Source organism: Vanessa tameamea, chromosome 23 (assembly GCF_037043105.1).
Source record: "Vanessa tameamea isolate UH-Manoa-2023 chromosome 23, ilVanTame1 primary haplotype, whole genome shotgun sequence".
Classification (NCBI taxonomy): Eukaryota; Metazoa; Arthropoda; class Insecta; order Lepidoptera; family Nymphalidae; genus Vanessa; species Vanessa tameamea.
Window position 1 is genome coordinate 1,536,665 of NC_087331.1, and position 22,351 is coordinate 1,559,015.

Here is a 22,351-nt window from a genome sequence, read left to right on the forward strand (position 1 = left end):
GTTTATTTACAAATATAGAAAAAACAAACCGCAGTTTTGTCAGTAAACATGTGTCTCTAATTACAAAAGGCAAAAAACAATTGAAATTGTCTTAAAGAAAATTTCAGTCACTCTGTAGTTACGGTATTTCGACTTAATTTAAATACTCGTACTGTAACAATATTATAATCATTTAAATAAAACAATGAAAAATAATTAAAGCAACAAAAATATGAATCCACTATTCTGATAGTATTTTTAATAATCGACTTCAAATAACATATCAGAGAATGAAATTCGTGAAAGTCATTACGATGCTGCACGGCTTATTTTACGGAAATGGAGGTATAATATTTTATTTATCTCTTTTGTTTTGTTTACAATTTTATATTATTCATTTTATAGAAGGGTATTATTTTTATATTTATTTCATGTGAAACTTTATATAAGTTTAATTATTTTGCATTGTATGTTAACGCGCAATGCGCCATCTTGAGAAATGATATGTTCCTTGTACGCGGGTTCAGTAGCCCTTCAATTCATAAAACAACTAAAGGATATTACAACACTAATGACTTTTTAGTTGACTGCACACCTTGGGAATAAAATGATCGCCTCCAGGCTGCTACAAATAGCTAAAATATAATTATTATTGTACATGCAAAATGAAAAAAAATATATATCCTGCTGAGTTTCTTTCGCCGGTTCTTCTCAGGTCCAAAGTGTTAAATTCCAAACCGGTGGTAGATTTTTGACTATCAATAAGCAAGTGTAAACACTTCTATATTGAATAAAGATTTTTGACTTGACTTGACTTGACTAACAATCCCAAGTATTGCTGTTTGGTGTAGTGAGTGAGTAACCAAACGGGATTGCACAAAGCCTTACTACCATTTAAATCGTGGATATTCGTGAAATGTATTCATTTGAGTTATATTGTTTTTTTTTTTCGGTTACCGAATAAAGTTAGGTATAAATTTATACTGAATTTGGTATTATTCGTTTTTTCTGAGCTATCTATAAAAAGTTTCTTTATTAACATTGGAATATTAAGTAGCGAAATTGAATAAGTATTCAAAGATTCCTATCTTTGGCTTATTTTAGCCGAATACCTTTTTTAGTTCTTTTTTGTATTCGATACGATCATATCGTGATGCAGACCTTCTAAAGCTTAATGTCAGTGTGGGACGGGACGTTTTCGAAAGGACCTGTATCACATATCTCCGCAAATACGAGATTTTTTATAAACGCCCGAGGAATGTCGTATACCTCTTAAAAATTGAAAAATATTATATTTATAATATTATTTACATTATATCTTAAATATTATTAACATTATATTTTTAAGTTTATTATCTTTCTTTTCCTGCATGTGTCTAATCCTGCATGTGTCTAATTTCAACGAAATTCTGCCACATGTGTATTCCACCAACCCGCATTGGAGCAGCGTGGTGGAATATGCTCCATACCTTCTCCTCAACGGGAGAGGAGGCCTTAGCCCAGCAGTGGGAAATTTACAGGCTGATTATATTATCTTTCTTTTGTTATATGTCGGTTTTGTATTAAAATTAATAAAAAAAAATAATATTTTTAGCTGTCAGATTCAGTAACGAAACGCTATACAACAATTGTGGTATCGACAAATCGCCTATAAAAGTGGTCTACGAGGGAATGGCCAAAATCGAAACTTATCCTTGGCTTGGAGTTCTCTATTATCCATCAAGTAAATACACTTCTAATGTAATTTTACAGTTATTCGTATACTACAAATTCAACTATACAGACTCGACAGATTACATCACTACATATTATAAAATAAAGTCCTTATAATAATTGTATACAGTTTTCACTTAAGGACTGATTGATGCATGAAGGTTTAATTGTAAAATTCATTATTTTTTGTGTAAATTGGTTGAATTATTATGATGACTGTTGCTGTTAGAAAAAAATATGTCGAAGCATAGAGTTGTATATTATGATGTAAACTTTATATTCAGACGGTCTTTTGTGAAGCCGGGCCTGGTAGCTAGTTAAATATCAGAGTATATTCTATGAAATTTGATTAATAAAATAAAGAGCTAAGTAACAATCGCTTAATATACATCATATTAAGAATAATCTTGAAATTCTTCCACTAACACCAAGTAGAACATCTTCCATGTATCCATAGCAATGTCTTCTTTCACAAACATATAACTACCACATAATAGACATCAATTAATTATGAAAAAAAAATCCTTGGCTCTGCCCTGCTCTGCTCTATCGTAATGATAAACAAATATTTCACCATCCACTATTAACAAACCACTGAATACATTATAATTTTCTATATTGTAATAAAACTAAACAAGACAACCCACATCCTATATAAACATATCACTTTTCCCAAAAGGTTCATCAAAATGTCGGCCGTATATAACCTAATATTATATACTAAGCATGTTCTTTCTGATAAATGATTCCGAAAATTTGTGCTCAACGTAAAAATTACGAACTCAACGACGTGCAGTAGAGAACCCTTCGTTTTGGGGCAGTAAAGAGACAATGCTAGATCACAAACGGAGGGTTTTAATCAGTACCGTTTAAATAACTACCTAATATCACATTAAAATACTATACGAAATCTACGAAATACTAGAGTTTTTTGACCTATCAGTAACTGTAATTGCTTGTTCAGTTGTTTTTTTTTTTTAATATTTTATATAGTTATATTTTTCTTTTGAATTTATGACTACTAGTTGGGGCCGTATCGCTCGCGTTTTATAAGTTGCTCATCAGGTTCGGCAATAAAAAGTAACAATAATATTATCTATATATTAAAAGGTTAACAGACAGAGTTACTTTCGCGTTAATATGTTATTTATATTTATATTATTAGTATGGATTGCTATGAGTCATGATCGGGACGTTTTTGGTGTAAAGCTTGTTGGCATTCCAAAAATAAATACCTATATTTATATTATAACTCTAATTAATAGTTATGAAACACGCATTATTTACTAACCTGTATTTTTTTGTAGATGATACGTTGTACACCACGTCAGTCGTGCTCGTGACCAAACAGATTGTGATTGCATCCGCGATGGACATCGACAAATTACCTAAACGAGATTTCAGGTGCCAGCTATCCCTTGATAGATAATACGATGTGTCTAATTTAATGGATAAAGGGTAAGCAATAGGCTATTGCAGTCGAAGGAGGAGAAAAAAATAAACAAGACTTAGATTTACGAACTTCATGTGATTTGCAAACAGTTCTATTATATTATGCACCACAGTTCTTAATTATAATTTTATTCAAGCACGAAGGTGCCCCCCCCCCCCTAAAATAATGAACGTTTTCATGAAATAATCTTACTAAAAATAATCTAATTTGTATTTTTTTTGCTGTCTTTACCCCCCAGTTGTCTCACGCACACTAAGACGTCTTGTAAGCACGAACACTCACACTAATGCACACCGATAATAATATAACGTGGAGGGGGAACTTCGTGCGTGAATAGTCCCATAATATTTTATATTTAATACTATATTCCATTGCACTACTTTTATACACTTTAATTTTACGCCCAAAGTTCCTTGGTTACATTCAAAACGTATTAATTATTCCAAATTTCAACCAATAATATCGCGTTAATTCATTGTCAAAGTTGTTTGTTTGTAATCTTCTTGTTGTTGATTTGCCTATACGAGGAATAAATTAATCGGGTACATTTTGATTGGTGAATTTGAATTTAAGTATTGTAATATTTGCTTTAGTATTCGATTTAAGTGTGTGTTGTCGTAAATTTATTTGTTTTTTATAAGCATGTCTATTGTATAGTTGGAAATATTAAAACTTTATTGTGGATTACACAAGGCGTACTATTTTAGTGTGATCGACCTTCGTGTAAAACCAGTCGTCAATCTGATCTAATTTGACAAATAATTCGCCTAAAAAAAATTATTTATATTTATTCTATACTATGTCACAAAAATTCTTACTCCAACAGCGTTTCATGAAGAATATAAAATAATCTCAAATAAAATCAATATAAAAGTGTTATTGATTATTGTTACATAGTAGTTATATACTATTAATGTAAAAGAAGTTAGAAATACCGTAAACCTAGAGCCGGTAACTAATATCTGTAGAAGCGTAGGCGCGGTTTAACGCCCGGGGCACACTATAAAAATACACTCGAGTAATTTCGCGAATGTACGGTCCTGCCCACTGATTTATACACACCGTTGATGCGTGTAGGTGCTCCCACATTCTCGAACACTGTTGCGCGCTACAATTTGCTCGTCTGTCCACTTTGATCTTCTTAAGGATCTTAAATAAATAAATATTGGACAACATCACATACATTACTCTGATCCCAATGTAAGTAGCTAAAGCACTTGTGTTATGGACATCAGAAGTAACGACGGTACCACAAACACCCAGACCCAAGACAACATAGAAAACTAATGAAGTTTTTCTACATCGACTCGGCCGGGAATCGAACCCGGGACCTCGGAGTGGCGTACCCATGAAAACCGGTGTACACACTACTCGACCACGGAGGTCGTCATTAATTAAGTACAGGTTATATTTTAATATACTCGTATCAAATGTTCTTACTCAATTGTAATAAAAAAGGAATGCTTTTGAAAATACCGTTTCAAACTACAACTTATACAAAGTATGTTTTGATTTACACATGTGTATATTATTCTTAATATTCTTCTGAATTTATGATTTCTTAAATTGTAGTTCTCGATGTAGCGAAACAAAGTTATGTTCACAGAAGTAGCAGTCAAAGAGCAGGCTTGAGTGCGCCGCGGGCTGTTCGTAAGCTTGCTTGTTAGTTTATCAACTCTAATTGAAAATGTATTTTAATATGAACGAGGAACAGTCTGGAAGTTACAGTTTCTCACTAATGAGTGTGTTACTTGTGTTATATGTATTGATCATGCAACTTTCGTTGCGTAATCGTTTTACCGTGCTGGACATCATTGGGATGAGGAGAGCAAAATTTCAAGGTCAAGTTTTAGTGCAACGTGCAAGAATTACACATTAACGACCTGTAAATATCCCACTGCTGGGCTAAGGCCTCTTCTCCCTTTGAGTAGAAGATTTGGAGCATATTCCACCACGCTGCTCCAATGCGGGTTGGTGGATGCACATGTGGCAGAATTTCATTGAAATTAGACACATGCCGGTTTCCTCACGATGTTTTCCTTCACCGCCGAGCACGAGATGAATTATAAACACAAATTAAGCACATGAAAATTCGGTGGTGCTTGCCTGGGTTCGAACCCGAAATAATCGGTTAAGATGCACGTGTTCTAACCACTGGGCCATCTTGGCTCTTATCGTCATTTGTTAGGGATGAAAAGAAGTATGTCCTTCCTAGGAGTTCAAGGCTGTTTCATATCAAATTTCATCCAATACAGTTCAGTAGTTTGACCGTGAAAGCTACAGATAGGCTTAATTACTTTCGCATTTATAATATGAATATACATATTGAGTTCTTTTATTTGTTATTACCCCCAAAAAATAAATTAAGAATCTTCTTTATTTACATTTATATTGTTTTTATTTTACAAATGAGAGCTGTCCTGTCTATTTATAACCTTGGAGCTAGAGACTCTCTTCGGGATGTCTTTAACAAAGTAGGAATACTCAACAATAGTATGTACATTCACAGTAACATTTTGATAGAATCAGTGAGAATCATTGTATGTACACGAGAAATAAGCAAAAGCTTATAACGCCAAGTTCCGACTCCGCAAAGTCAATAAATCCTTCTTGGGCTAAGGTATCCGTTTCTATAGTAAAATTCCGAAGAAATTTTTTACTTCGCCGTTTCATAAATTCAAATCATTTGTAAAAAAATACATTGGTAAAGAAGGCATATTATTCTATACAAGATTATATAGATGATAAAAAAGCGTGGAGCTAATACTTGTTGACTTCCAGGCAGGATATGTAACATACATATATAATTGGATTTAACTAACATGAATTTTTATTTTTAAATGTTGAAAAAGAGTAACTAATGAGTTTCATACCGGATCTCGGTAGAATCTACATTCCGAACTGGTGGTAGCTTCACTTAATATAGTTTGTTAAATGACGATTCAAAAGAGCTAGATAGATGATATTTTTATTTTGATTTAAATTATTAAAAAGTTTTATTTGTTTTCATTCTAAGACAATAACTATACAATTGACATTGTATGCCCCTAGTATATTCACAAATACACTTAAATATATAAAAAGAGTCATGACAAAATCAAGTCACGCGCCATGTGACTCAAACACCAGTTTATTACGATTGTTCTACGCTTATTTCTTATAAGTGTTTCAAACAAAAGTTATTTGTGTAAAACATAAAGGACAATGTTTACATCTGTAGTTTAATCTGACGGATGCAGGATACCTAGCAATGTTTTCATTTTTAAATATCAATATGTTAGATCCTTATACCAGCTAGTTCCCACAACAAACAAACTCTACAGCTTAATATTTTTTAGTATAGGTAGTTCCTGTCCAGGCGGGCTTACACAAAGACCTACCACCAAGTTAAAAAAACCAAACCACCAAGTTAAAAATTTTTCACCTATTTAATCCTCTGGACCATCACCTTCCATTCAGTCAAGCTATATTTCCCAATATATTTTGTTTTTTATTAATTTCGAGATTTAGTAGTAACGAACGAAAAACATCGGAATAAGATATATATGTGTTTCCTATTGATTACAATCGAATTAAGAGACTTGGTTTGTAAATATTATCACTAATACTTGGTGGTAGGGCTTTCTGCAATCCCCTATAGGTACCAATCGCTCCTCGCACAGTCTACCGCAAAACTATCGTTACGTTCCGGTTACTAATTGTTATGTTCCGGTTTGAAGGAAAAATGAGCCAGTGTATCTACAGTCACAAAAGAAGTTTCCAAACGTCAATGTCTATGGGCGGTGGTGACCACTTACCATCAGCTGGCAAAATTACAATATAAAGAAATAATGGATTTTTATCTTTCAGGTCTCGTTCAAGGATAATACTCGGACGTAATTGCTCTAATCCCGGCATAAAAGTGAAAGACTACAGTTTTCATCCGGATTTCAAGCAGACTACATACAGCACACCAGCTCTGATACAACTCGAAACGAATTACTTAATGACGTGTAAAATATATTAAATTTCCATATTTGTAAATGTAAATGGAAGTGTGTATATTCAATTATACATTTCGAACATTGCATTTGTTCGCAGTTGAAGTTGAAGTATAGAATGCTTGTTAAACAATATTATAATGCGAAAATAAGTTTGTTTACTTGTCACGCTTGAAATCTTGCAAACAAATTATAAGGTTTACCGAAAACGGCTTAATGTATTTAACGAGTCCCCCAGCCTCACACGCGAGCGGGAACTTGCAATATAACAAAGTTTACACTTTGTGAGTACGGTCAAAATAAAAGTCAGTACTCACAACCCTTCTACTGATAACTTCTACGGGCACTTCATTTAGATTTCATAATGTTGTAATCGATTTATTTTTCGTTCATTTTATTCACACACACAGAAATTGACACGTCTAAACAGATAGAATGATCAAAAATGACAAACAGATTAATTAGTTCACAGATAAAACTATGTTGTATATTGCCTTTCGGTATAGACATAAATGGTGAATCAAATCAGAGTGAATGTGTCTGTAAGTTAATCTAGTATAAAAATTTAAAAAAAAATTGCCAGTAGTCTCAAAATCAGCCGTTCTATAAAACAATACACTATTTATTTCAATTTCGGGAACATTTTAAAATGCGTCATTTACTACATGAATTCGTTACCAAATGTCGCTGTAAAGTGACAACGTGTGACGATAACGTAGTTATTTATGGCGTGATGTGTTTTAATTTGCAGATTTGCACCCGATATGTGCGCCGCCGAGAGCGCTGGTGAAACCGCTGTTCTACGTTATGACGATCGATGGTAATGTTCAATGTATACTACATTTAATGTTCGACAAACTCGATAAATTGCTTTAAAAGTTACACTAAACTAAACTATTAATTATTTGATTTATTTTAGTGTTCCACGCATGATTTTTATAAACAAATAATAGCTCATCTCGTACCATCTCTTACTTATTCTGTAAGAACTCATGACATGTTGAGAAACAACGGTCTCTACTCCCTCCTCAAACGTTGGTGATGACACGGGTGAAAATTATAATTATAAGATTATCCTAAGTAGTATAACTTTATCGTAATCTGCGCAAATTTGATATAGTGAAAGACTATAGGCCCTAGAATGATATGGAATTCAAAACTAAGGTTGGTTCGTACAAAAAAAAGTAGCGACACTGAGCCGCGGGTACGAACCAGTTATCATTGCATTACATACAATAACATAAATACTAATGTCGATATTGTCAGACCACGAACAGATTAATCTCGAAATAGGCATCTATCAGCAAGTACCGAAACAAAAAAATTGAACATGAAGGTATTAATTACACTAAACTCTGCGAATTGGCACAAACTAATAACGCAATTCAAAATAATGGTGACTACGTCAAATTTGAATAAAAAGTATTCCAAACAGTACAACAATCTAAAGTTAAAAAGATTAAAATACTAAATCCCACAAGATAAATAAGAACATATAATATAAAATGAATCAAAAGAACATCCTCTGCAGCCAACATAAAAGTAATTCGAATGAAAAGGATACAAGAAACTATGAGGAGTCAGTACAACTAGAGTACGACTATAAAATATTCGAATATAAGAAAAAACTAAAAACAATGTGGCAACTGATAAGCTAAGAGAAGCTTCAATATCACCTAAATTAAAACAAGGGGAAAATGAATTAAAGGAGGAACCCAAAATTTGCGAATGTTTTAATGACTTAGTTTCAACTGTTGGATCAAAATTTACCGAAGCTATTAACATAAAGTGCCATAGTAACAATATGAACATTATTCCAAACCTAGCATCAAAAAACCTAATTTTAGTCTTACGTAGCTAGAAGTAACTTAAACAAGGGAAGATGGATAATACTACAAGTTCATAGATAACATAAATACTAAAGTCATAAAATATATTAAATACTATATAGCTGACGAACTAACACAGTGTATTCAAATACTTGTATTCAAAATTATCTTCGTCTCTCTCTTAAAGTAGCCAAAGCTATCCATATCTATAAATCTAGTACAATATCCGTACTTACTAATTATTGTCCGAATTCTGTGCTTCCAGTACATCTAAAATTTTAGTGTAAATTATTTAAAGCCAGCTAGTAATCTACTTGAATATTACTGACTTTCTTTATCCAAAGCAATATGGCTTCAGATCAAGGTCCACACTATCTCCTACTATTGACCTGGACTAAGATTAAAAATACTATAATTAAAAAAAAATTGCTCTTGGCATATTTATAGTTTTAAAAACCGTTCGATACAGTCAGCCACCCTATATTTCTAAGCAAATTAAAGGATGTATTAGGTATTTCTGATAACGCGACCGAACTTATAGAATCCTGTTTAACTGAAGGAAGTAGTCAAAATTGGCGAGTACCAAAGCAGAAAACGAATAACATAAGGAGTTCCGCAAGGCTCAATTCTTGTATCCATGCTATTTTTGATTTATATAAATAATATAAGTAAACTTAAACTTAAAGGAGAATTTACCCTTTATGCCAACGATACCCTTTCTTACTATGACAATAACATTGAAAATATAATTCATAAAGCTCAAAGTGTAAGATCAGTTTGTCTACAAAATGTATCGTAATGGTGGTGTAAGTGTGTTCGTAAATGAAAACGTAAACTTATGTAATATTTTCAGCCAAAAATATAAATAAAGTAACGAGCCAGAATCACCAAAAAATTAACAACACTATTAGCAAATCAGATCGCAAAAAATATTTAGTTTTAACTTTAGACAATAAGCTTACTTGGAACCTTAAAAACGGAGCCCTACGCGGCGTAGAGCGATGTCTACCCCTGCAAGTTCGTTACTTAATCTACAACTCGCTCGCCAAACCACACATAGATTATCTAGTACGGATTTGGGGCTTAGCGGCTGAAACTAATCCTAAAAAACGACAAACAGCACACAATAAACTAGTTAAAGTATTATTTCACTATGAAACTTTGTTGTTAATATTATTTGTGTGAACTAAAAAATGCAAAAATAGTCATGACATAAATTAGACTTATGTTTAATTTAGGTGATTATGTATATATTCTCTCATTCTTTATGGAACAAAAAAATCTTAAACCAGAATGTAAAGGATGTATAAAATAGAACCTTTTGTTCACGGAAGCAAAAGTCTATGCAGAAAGAGAAAAAGAGAAAATAATGTTCGGTTTTTATTGTCTGGTACTAAAAGAATCTATATCAATAATCCTTACTGTTGGCAGTCATAACAGAAACGAATCGAATCAAAGCAAAAATATTTATTCAATATAGAAGCATTAAACTTATTTATTGATTTTCAAATTAAAAACTACCACCGGTACGGAAAATATAATACCCCGAACTGGAGGGAACCGGCTAAAGAAAGTCAGCGGGTTTCTTTTGTCAATGTCAAAAAATTAACAGACGTTGATTGTTATATATAACATATGGCCTTTTTACGTAATATCGAAGATATTAGTAATGTTAGACTTATGATGTTTTAGGACAAAGAATATTCTTTTAAATGATTTGGTAAATGGCAAAATATGGCACTTCAGCTTTTAGCACCAGTCCATCTGATTATTTATTTTTGTATATCATCAACTTTATCTGTCAATAAAACATAAGAATGATTAAAAAAGTCGTTCATCTGGTTTCCGTAATATATGTATTTGGTAAGCAAAGAAATTTATTTTCAGACTGCAAGCGTTCCGCTATAAAAATACACAAAATGGCTTACGTAGATCCTGAACGATGCAAAACCTTCTACAGGAAATCGGAGGTGGAAACGTTTTTATCAAAGCTGCTTTAATTTTTCTCAACGCGTCGGTGTTGTTCAATTTTTTTTATTAAACATTTTATTTTAAAAATATGCTTTTAAACATCATTGTATTTGTATACCTTTATATTTATATCTATGTTAAAGCTAGTTTACATTTACTAAAACAATTTTAATATAAGCAAGCGTTATTCAGTGTCTTATGCTTCAAATCTGCGTACATAAAAAATTAAAAGTATTTTTCATGTAAATTAATTACATAGTTTCATAATGATTATCAAAAAGAATTGTGTATACAAAATAAGGAGTGTAGACAAAATAATTTATTCATAGACAATATTTAATAGTACGAGTTCCCAAAAGGCGTATATTCATTGCATATTAACAAAAAAATATTCTTATTTCAGTTGGATGTGGAAAAAATGTGGCCTATACATACGGTATGTGCGAAAGCATTGACAGGCACCGAATGTATCTGGCGCAGCGGAGCTGTGCTGGCTCTGAGACAGAATAATAAATGGAGCTTGGTATGCTTACAATTTATTTGTAACGAACAATGCTTGTGTCTTCGTTTGCATACGTTTCGTTAAATTTTTTGCTGTATATTTCTTAATATTTATATCATTTAGTAAAATTAAAAAAGCTTTAAAGGTAGCGACCATGCTTATAGATTTTCACTGTCGGGTATTTAATTGAATCAGTTTGATTTAACAGTCGAAAAACTAAGGCACATTTGTTTAAATAAATACTCCCTAAACTACACTTACACGGTATTGTACACACTTCCAAATTCGATTTTTTTCCGGCTGACACTGAAAATTATTCGACAGAAAAACTCAATGACTTTGTATCGACCGGACCTGGGGTTTGAACCTACAACCTCGGGATCTGTGGCCCTACCAAGGCACTAGACCAACGAGTATATTATATATAAAAACTTTATATGATAGAAGATAATCAATATGATGTATAAAACTTAGTTTTGAAGCAATTATTTTTTTGGAAGAAATCTTCGCTGTTGTTATCGGCTTTTGCGTGTTGTGTTAATTAAAAAAAAATAAACAAAAATGTTATGTAGGTAAATGACCACTTATCATAGAAATCACCACTGGAAGGAATATTAATCATGCCTTATGCTACTAATAGCATTGACCACACTGACTCATCTTTAGTAGTGTCTGCCAATTGAAGTATTGATAAAAAAATATTTGATGGGCAATACCCATACTAAACTTTTCGCTTCGGCCAATGTCTATCAAAGTGGAATAATGTAATTTACTTTTTAACTAACTTTCTGATGTGTTGGAGAGTTGAAATTTTAAAGAAAAGCCCGGAGTGGAACGTAATGCAATAAAAATACGTGATTTTATTTTTCAGGTAGGTTTTGGAATTTATGGCCCAGGTTGTAGAGCGCCATCTAGGTTTTTGGAATATTCACAATATAGACCATGGGTACGAAATAGTATTGCAGGAATTGGGAAGCCTACAGTATCAAGGATATCTAAGAATCATATTGTTCTACGAAGAAGTAAGTCGTAGATATATAAAATATTTGAGAAGCACAACATTAACCACTACAAGTATATCGTGTTAATTTCTTTATTTATAAATATGACAGAATGAAAGAATAATTTAAAATATTTGCATTTAATAGATATCATCGACATTTCAAATGGGGAATATGTAATTGATTAAATGAATCTGCATTTTACTTAAGGTGATATCAGACGGTTCATTCGAGTGAATGTTATTTTGAGTGAATGATTGATTTTTCTTTCATTCCATGTTCACACGGCTTAGCTGGAATGACGTAAAAGAGAACATTCATCTGTAGTTTCTTTCAATAGGGCGTCGAATGAAGTCGTGTCTCTTGGAATAAGTTTAATTTGTGATCATTTGATCAAGGAGCTAAAAAAAGATTAAGAAAAATGCGTTCGAGACAACATGGCCAAATCCGAGTGAACGTTCACTGTGTTCAGGCTGTTCATTTTTCGTTCATTCGGAGTGGGAATAAAAGATGCCGAATGAACCGATCCAACGTCGTTGGATCAGTTCACTAATGAATTCATTCGGCACTTTTGTTTCACTTTGTGTTTAGACGTGTCACTTTGAGTGAAAGATGCAAAATGAAACACGAAAACGAATAAAAAATGAACCGTCTGATTCCACCTTTAGTGTGCGTTTGCCCACATAGATACTCTAAGCGTAACAAAAGCACGCACTTAAGCAGCTTTCATGCTCATTTGCACTTCAGCGATTGCAAAAGTGGGGCGCGTCATCGTGAACTCAACTTTCTATAGATATAATATATGCCTACTGTCATGTCGATCAACTGAACTGTATAAAAGTTAAAGCACCGTCAAAAATGGATGACATAAAAACCTCCTCCATGAAAATATACATTTATATAAAAACTTAAATAGTGTTTGCTCAAACTGTTAAACTCAAACAGATATAACAACACCTATTTTTATGTATAAGATAGTTGTCCCTTCTGACTTCGTGCGAGTAAAATACATTAAAAATTCCTTACCTCATATATAAATATTACCTCTTCCACTTCTCTTAGTTTTCCAGCAATTTCCAGGGAACGTCTATGTCGCTAAAGGAATGACTATAATATATTTTTATTGTATAGGTAGGAGGACGAGCGGGGCTGTAAAAAAATTAAGCATTTCTTACACCGCAAATGCGCCACAAACCTCGGGAGCTAAGATGTTATGTCCCCGGTGCCTGTTAGTTACACTGGCTCACTCCCCCTTTAATCCGTAACGAGACAATAACTACTAAGTATTGTTGTTTAGCGCAAGAAGCTGATTAGTGGGTAGTTCATCCTCGACGGGCGTGCAAAAACCCTACCATCAAATTTCAAGTCATTGACATCAGTGGTATTTCTCTTATATATATTTTATGCAATTGGAACTAATTAAATTTTACTTTTAGGTCTTTCAAATGTCCAAAGATATGGACCCTGTGATATTGAGGAAGTAAAGGCTGAGCTATTTACTGATCGTACTGTTATTGAACGAGGACCAAGTAAAACGAGCCATCGGGTTAGATACAACGTAAGCATAAACGATAACAATTACTTTTATCAAATATAACTTTTATTGGTTTTATAACCTTTTGCAACGAAACAAAGAAATATGCTACGTATGTATATCAAAGGAACAAGTGCAAGTAGTATAAAAATACTCTTTGTATGTGATGTCTTGAACTATTTGTCAACAAAAACACTAAAAGACAGAACGACAACTTAACCCAACAAACTCGATCTCGCCCACGGCACCCATCTCCAAGAGTTAATAGAGAATAATGCAGGAAATATTATAATATTTAAATGTGTACGCAAACCCAGGTACACTCTCTTTTCCCCTTTCTTTCCTAATTCTAATGCGAGCGGAAAGAATTCAAAAACAGGACTAAAGGCTTTATAAGCTTTCTAAGGCATTCTCAGACTCAGAGAATCTTTCAGACCTGACGAGTATTTCACAGTAGCAGCTGAGAAATTCTCGTCAGAATAACCCAATAACTTTTTAATGGTCCGGACCCGGAGCTTAAACCCAATCACTTCAACCCACTCAGGGATCTGTGGCCTTATTGCCAGTCACAAGACTAACGAGGCTGTCAATTCGCAAAGTCAGTCATGTTTTATATATAAATACTTTATGTACACACTTAATTAGAAAAATAAATCTCGTCCTTAACAAATTAATTTTGCTCAATTATTTTTCCAGTTCACAATCTTCTCCCACTATGAATATTCATGTATTGTCTTTCGAGTGTTCAATTATAAAAGACAAAAGTGGTTTAAAGAAAAGCCAAGTATTCGTATCAAGCGTTGGTGCCAATCTCCAAAGCCAATTTGCTATACGTTTCAATTCCTCCAAATAGATTTTGCAGTGGAAATATTCTTCAAGGATTCAGTGATTTATCAAGTGATGGCGTATGGAAGGGAAGTGAGACTCATTGATATGAAAAAAGTTATGGTTCGAGTGAATGAAAAAAAAACATTTCCCGCTGTGCTTATGGGGACAGATTAACTTTTGTATATTTTTTACGTTCCGTAATTAAAAGTATAAAGTATTGATAAGGTAATAGACTATTTTTTGTATTACCTTTTGCTTTGATTCAACCTCCTAACTAAATAACATGTAACACCTTAGTAACATGAAATCCAAAAAGCTGAATAATTGCAATTATTTTTATTTATTACATGTAAAAAATTTACCCATTATACCGACTACGTCGAAACCAAAAGTTGGAGGATTTCTACAAGCTTTACTTTTTTGCAGCCTATATTGAGTACCCATACCTAACAATTATAATTTAAAGGCAAATGGTGTCATAATATATAGTCCTTATGTATATTTTACTGAAATTTAGCATCGTATTTTATTATATAATTGTACGGCAAATTATTTTATTTTTAATATGTTTTAGATGTATAAGTTTAAAATTAGAATACGAAAAGTTTTCGATCTCCCAACCAATATAAATTTAAGACCGTATACCGTAATAAATATTTGGCGTATTTTTTCCAACATTTTATCTAAATTGGTCTAAAAAACTCTTTAAACTTGATAAAATAAAACGTAGACTTCGACTTCTTCGTTAAAGGTATTCTTTAGTAAGGAGGGGCGTTTACTTATTTTATCGATAAATAAATTATCGAATATTTATTTTAAGGTACTAATGTTTTTAATTGTGTTTATTAATTAATCTATAATAATCTTATAAAGCGGAATAATTAGTTCGTTTCAGCGCGCTCATCTCAGGGTCTTCCAGTCTATTTTTGAAGTGATAACTTCTTATGGGAGAGTAAATCGCTTCGTTACGTAACGCGTTACGGCGCCAATCTGTCTGGATTCCTTTTTTCTTACGCATACAGCAGCGGTAGGCAGGCTCCTCCTCTCTCACTCTAACCCACAGCGTTAACCGTATTTCGGACAGACATTTTTTTAAGTTATCACTTCTGTTGAGTGTCCCGATAGTGTGATAACGAATTAGCCGTTAAGAAAATTAAACCACATAAGCTACGACCTACGAGAGCCTAGGAGAAAGTTAGTGATCATTATATAATGACCTTAATAAAGAATATTGTAAATTCCTGTGCATCATATAAATGTAATTTTGAAGAGAAACGTTACTGACACAAAAGCTTTCATTCCTTTAAGGTATACTAAATTTATTTTGCTTATTTTATTGTCTTTAATGATGTTATATAATTGCTTTTTTTTAAACCAAGTAATACAATTATTAGGTGGGTGGGCTTTTAGCAAGCCCGTTTACATAAACGGTTATACCAAATACATATAAGGTACTACCCACTCATCACATATTCAATCGTTAATCAGCAAGACTTAGTTTTATTGTGTTCCTGTTTGTAGTGACTAAGTCAGTAACTACAAGCACAAGGGATATAATATTTTAGTTTGTTACCTTTTCAATTAGTACGCAATGCATCACGCATTGGCGATGTAAAGGATAGTTAATATTTCTCACAATGTCAACGTCTAAAAGCGGTTTTGGTCATTTACCATGGTGTAGCTTATTTGTTAGTCTGCCTGCCTATATCTCTTACTATGTACATTTATAAAAGTATTTGAAATACACTTTACCGTTTTTTATCGACATTACGGTAACCTCGATAAACGAACATCACATCTCTATATCAAAGGTCTAACCTGAAGTGAGGACATTTCCAATAGATTAACTCCATTCTGAAACGATTCTGCTGTAGAACGGCACTCGAGATTTCAACAAATAATAATTACGTAAGATGTTGAAAGGGTAATTATTAACTCATACAATTTAATGTCATATGCAGAAACACTTCTCTTGATTAAATATTAACAAAGGAAGCTGGAATAACTGGCCTTATTTTAATTGGTAATTAAATTTATATGTTCATAAAAAATATATAATACTGAAGGAAACACGTTTTAAATAATCTACCAATAAATGAGGAGACTTTATTTGTTGTGTCTTATTTAGAAAACTTATACTAGATGATACAGCGTGTTTCGGAGAAGGTTTGAAGGTTCGCTTTAAATTTAGACTTATTGATGGCAGGCGTAAATTTATTTATTTTTATTTATTATTGTTTATTATAAGATGAAAGAAGAATGAAATGAGAAGAAGAAAGTGTTATTGTTGTTACTGTTTTTGATGATATTGCTTGGCGGAAGAGCAAATGGGCCTGATGGTTAGTAGTCACGACCGTCCATAGACAATGAATGCTGGAATGCTGTAAGAAATATTAACCATTGCTTACATTGCCAATACGCCACTAAACTTGGGAACTAAGTTGTCGTGGCCCTCGTGCCTGTAGTTACAGTGGCTCACTCTCCCTTCAAACCGGAACTCAACAATGCTGTTTGGCGGTAGAATCTTATAAGTGGGTGGTAGGTACCACCAGACGGTCTTGCACGAAGCCCTACCACCAAGTTAACAACACAATATGATGAGACGGATGTTAATAAATATGGCAAATTTTAAATTTATATTCGATGATTTGTTTAACAGAGTACAAAACATAATTTATATCTACACGAAAATTGAGTGGTGCTTGTCTGGCACCATCGATTAAGACGTATGTATTCTAATCATTGAGCTCAGGTTATTGGCCTCATAAGTTATTATTATTAATTATTCGGATCCTGACCTATGTTATTGTATTATGTCCGTTTCATGAAATAGGATACCGTGAATATCTTCACCAAAAAACAATAATATACTTGAGTTATATTATGAACGATTACCGCTTATTCGGTAGTAAAATAAATTCGTATAAACGATGTATTGTTTGTTCACATATTTTAAATGGACTAATCAAAATTGACCTTTTTTTTTTAATAACATGACGTTACACACCGGATTCAGGCTCAGGTATCCCTAGATAGGTATACACGAACGATCCATCGTCAACTGATTCTCCATTCACCCCAACTGGCATTTGCCACCAAAGTGTTGCGCCTCAATACAAAAAAGTTATATGACGTTGTCCTCATGACACCGAAAACAATTCCGCTTCTGTCTTTTCCGGACGAATTTCGGACCAGTGTGATTTATAACAGTCACAACTCTTGCAGGAGACACGCTATATTTCTTAAAAACAAAAATGGTGGACTTCGAGCGTTTAGAAAAAATGTTGTTATTTTGGTCATCGTTAAACTGTTTTCTTTTGAATCTAGCGACTGACATATTAAATTACTTTCCGGATTTAAATGGGCTGCGTAATCGATACTTTTTTATCCACAGATTTTACGGCCTGAATTTTAATTCTTGTAAATTATATACATATTATATGTACAGTCAGAGTAAGAAAACCTTCGTCAGTTTTCAAATTCATTCCTTTATCAAGTCGTAAGCTCTTAGTACCTTTTGAATCTAAACCACTAAACAGACAACTGCATATAAAATTCAACTAACATAGTATGATAACTTGGTTCAAAATAGTGTAACATCTTTGGACTACGTTTAGTGTCATATCAACATGAAACCTTTTTAATGGCCTAATTAGTCATTACAAGATTTAAATTAGATATGATATCTTCTACTGAATTATCAAAGTCCGTCAGTGTCATATATTTTCTTGCAATATCTTGCAATCTTAAAATAAAAACGCTTGTAATATTATTCGGCCGTTATTTTGAGAGACGGTTAATGTAATGACATGACGTGTGATGAGTGGTTCCATCGGCACCGGGAAGTGGTGGTGATTTCGTGGCCTGCAAAACGGCGGATATAAACCCTATCGAAAATCTATGGGATTTGACCAACCAAAACAGCTGTCGTAGAACATTGCCGAAGTGTTTGGGAGGGCTACAGAGGAAGCGACATATGCTCTCACCTTGTTGGATCCATGCGACAGCGACTACAGGATATGCTTGATACGAATGGCGGATATACTCGTTTTTAATAAAATAAATAAGATTTTTTTAAATGAATAAATTTTACCATAATTACTATTTATTTTTACTATTTTATTTACTACTTCCGTCCTGCGGTTTCAACCGCGTTTCCGAAAGATTTTATGTTTTCCCGGAATAAAAAGTCTCCAATATGTTATTCCAGTACATATTCTATCTGTGTGCAAAATGTTATCCAATTCCGTTCAGTAATTTTTACGTAAAAGAGTAACAAACATCCATCCATACCTCAGAGAAATCAGCCAGATCCATACACACAAACTTTCGCGTTTATAATATTAGTAGGAAGTAGGATTACTACTACGCACAGTCTTTTATAAGAGACAAGACAATGTATAAGTAACATCGGTTACACGAGCATTCACGAAGCTACGAGGTTTCATGAAAAGTTGGTAATTATCATCCCGATTGACGGCTTCTTATTATTATTATAGCCTTTAAACGCTATTATACTCTTTGCTAGATGCGACTTATAATGACATTCCGACGCAATATGACATACTCAATCGATAAAGCAGGTTATCGCTCACATTGAGCACACGAAAATAGATCTTAAGGTGACGAACCTTTTCTTACCCCGACTGTACATCTACATATATATATACGATTTAAAACATCCAATTATTTTGGCTGTTTGACAGCTGTCAAATCGGCCCTGTTAGTAGTCATATTATTAATGCAACAATTAAAAACGACGTTATCTTGAATCGAGGTGTTCGTTAAAACCATTTTGCTTTTACGAGCACTTATGCTTGAAGCAGTCTCAGTTTTCTAAGAGGAGAGCTGTAGTTTAATGTTCCTCCACGCGTGATAATTACTGCTGGGCGCATTAATTTCTGTAGCCCTCTAGTCGATATTCAATAGCATAATATAGAAACAGAGTTTGGCATACTAAACTCTGTTTTTGGAACAGGAATATTGCCATTGTTAATGTTAATATACTTTATTGTACACCACAAACATAAATTAAGGAAATCTTAGGACAAAACGCAAAAAACTTAAATAAAACAAAAATAGAAATAATACTAAAAATACAAATAAAAATTTGATGTAATATATAATATGGGCGGACTTATGGCTAATTAGCCATCTCTTCCACACAACCCAATCTGAGAGAATATTTAAAAACATCTGAGTAGACGGTGCAGCCATAAACATAGATAATAATAGATAACGATAGATATTTACAATTCCCAATGGACGTTAGCTCTATAAAAAAAATTAACCACACTTTAATCCGTCAATGCGCCTCTAACCTTGAGAGCAGAGTCGCTATGGCCCTAGTGTCTGTTACACTGCCTCACTCACCCTTTAAACCAACACAATAATACTAAGTATTATTGTTCAGCTGTAGAATATCTGATGAGTGGGAGTAACCTACCCTGATGGGCTACCATCAAGAAATTACATTAAAATGTCAGGAAATGCCAAATATTTGGCGTTTTATAATGGCTATACAATAGTGGTTACTTATATATTCCTAATTTGAAAAGCTTCACGTTTCTGGATACCGCTAGGACTTTCTTAAATATGCTACCATTTCTCATGACATAGATAGACAAACTTTGTTCGAGCTGTAGTAGATATACATTGCCAATATATGACATAACATTAAATTAATTAGGCCGTAGTGATTCAATTGTTTCATCTGATTTTATTTGTCTGATGGCGTAAATTTTCTACCGGCTTTCCAGAAATTCAACAATTCCATATATTCCAATAGTCACATAGACCCTTCAAAAGATATACTTACTGTTTTCAATTGGTTGTTGATAACATGGTCATAAACATTTTTGACTTAAAAACTTACAAAACATCGAATTTACGAATTGACAACTTCTTAAAAGGATACAAACTTTTTGCTCTACTAGTATATAACTGGTAAAGTGGATTTTAACATATTTTTAATTATATTTAAGTTTTCGTCAGAATATGGTTATCCAAGTAAAATATTCTAAAGACGATAACATTTCCAGTTCAGCCAATATTGAACACAATTAGACTAACCGGTGTAATTGTGAAATATCTACATTGAGCCGGCATCAGATAAGCCTGATTAATGTTCGGTATTTTGTGGACGAGTCGTTTGTGCACTTTTCACTGAAAGTGGATTGACGGGAAAGTTATTTGGTGCGAAATATATAATGATTAAAATAAGTCTATATTATCAATTTTTATTTTCTGAAAATTAATTGTAATAAATTAACGACCTACCTTACCTTACCTTATCGACGACCTCTGTGGTCGAGTTGTGTACACCGGTTTTCATGGGTACGCCACTTCGAGGTCCCGGGTTCGATTCCCGGCCGAGTCGATGTAGAAAAAGTTCATTAGTTTTCTATGTTGTCTTGGATCTGGGTGTATGTGGTACCGTCGTTACTTCTGATTTTCCATAACACAAGTGCTTTAGCTACTTACATTGGGATCAGAGTAATGTATGTGATGTCCAATATTTATATATTTATTATTTTTATTATTAAATATTTTTTAATGAATGCACACACATATAATAGTTTTAGACTGAAAATGTTATTCAAATAACAAATAGCTATGTCATCGTTATATTAATATATAATGGTACTCGTAAATTAAAAGTAAAGTACACACATAAGAATGTATGTGTTATTAGTACCATTAGCACAGATATATACGTGTATGTAATTTATTATTATATTTTAAGACAATTTAATATACGTTTATATATTTTTAGTATTATAAAACTCGATGTATATTTTGCAAATATAAAATAATTAATACAATACATGGAACACCTGTATACGCTATACTAAACGATGTTGTTCTGAGCAGGTTAATGAATAGTCACAGCGTCAATTCGCTTATCGCTGTTTTATGAAAAAAATAAACAACTAATTGTAACATTATTTATTTGCTATGTACCTGCTTTTTGTTTCTTTTATATTTTATTTTGTTATTATTGTATAGTTTTAAGTATATAAGTGTTGACAACGAATACCGATGTACGGATAAATCCAATAGGGGTTTTGTTACATCGTTTTTAATACAGTACAATATAAATAAAATGTATATTCACTTAATTAAAATAAAAAAAATAAAAATAAATAGTAGATCTGTGAATTCCGCCCACGGTACATTCCCTAAGAAACGCAGTGAATTTAAAAATGAATTAAAGTCATAACATTCGTCTGGTCAGCTGTAATCGAATATATTAAAAGTTTTAACAAATGATGTAAAGTAAAAAGCTATTATGAAATTAATATATACCTGTCTATAAAACGGGTCATCTCAATTACATTAAGCCAAAGGATCTACGTTTCGGTCTGGATATTATAGTCAATAGTAGTGGAACCATAACTTATGATTACTCAGGATATTTTTATAATTAATATAAAAAAATCGTGTTTCTACGGTATACGTCACAGTATGGTTTACAGTTTACAGTTATTTTTTAGGATAACCTACCTACCTTTAAAGGAAAAAAGGAACCATTATAAGATAACTTTGTTGTCCGTCCGTC

The 22,351-nt window shown here is 32.8% G+C and overlaps 1 protein-coding gene across 1 annotated transcript in view; it reads left to right on the forward strand.

The window, feature by feature from the left end:
• The first annotated feature begins 293 nt into the window (after positions 1-293).
• LOC113397676 (uncharacterized) overlaps positions 294-22,351 on the forward strand; it is a 28,166-nt gene continuing 6,108 nt past the window's right edge. Inside the window, exons 1-10 of the mRNA XM_064218690.1 lie at positions 294-324; positions 1,574-1,702; positions 3,000-3,096; positions 6,995-7,137; positions 7,877-7,945; positions 10,842-10,924; positions 11,329-11,448; positions 12,299-12,449; positions 13,865-13,974; positions 14,659-14,943. Of these exons, the coding sequence (XP_064074760.1) occupies positions 294-324; positions 1,574-1,702; positions 3,000-3,096; positions 6,995-7,137; positions 7,877-7,945; positions 10,842-10,924; positions 11,329-11,448; positions 12,299-12,449; positions 13,865-13,974; positions 14,659-14,943 (1,218 nt within the window). The remainder of the gene's footprint in view (positions 325-1,573; positions 1,703-2,999; positions 3,097-6,994; positions 7,138-7,876; positions 7,946-10,841; positions 10,925-11,328; positions 11,449-12,298; positions 12,450-13,864; positions 13,975-14,658; positions 14,944-22,351) is intronic.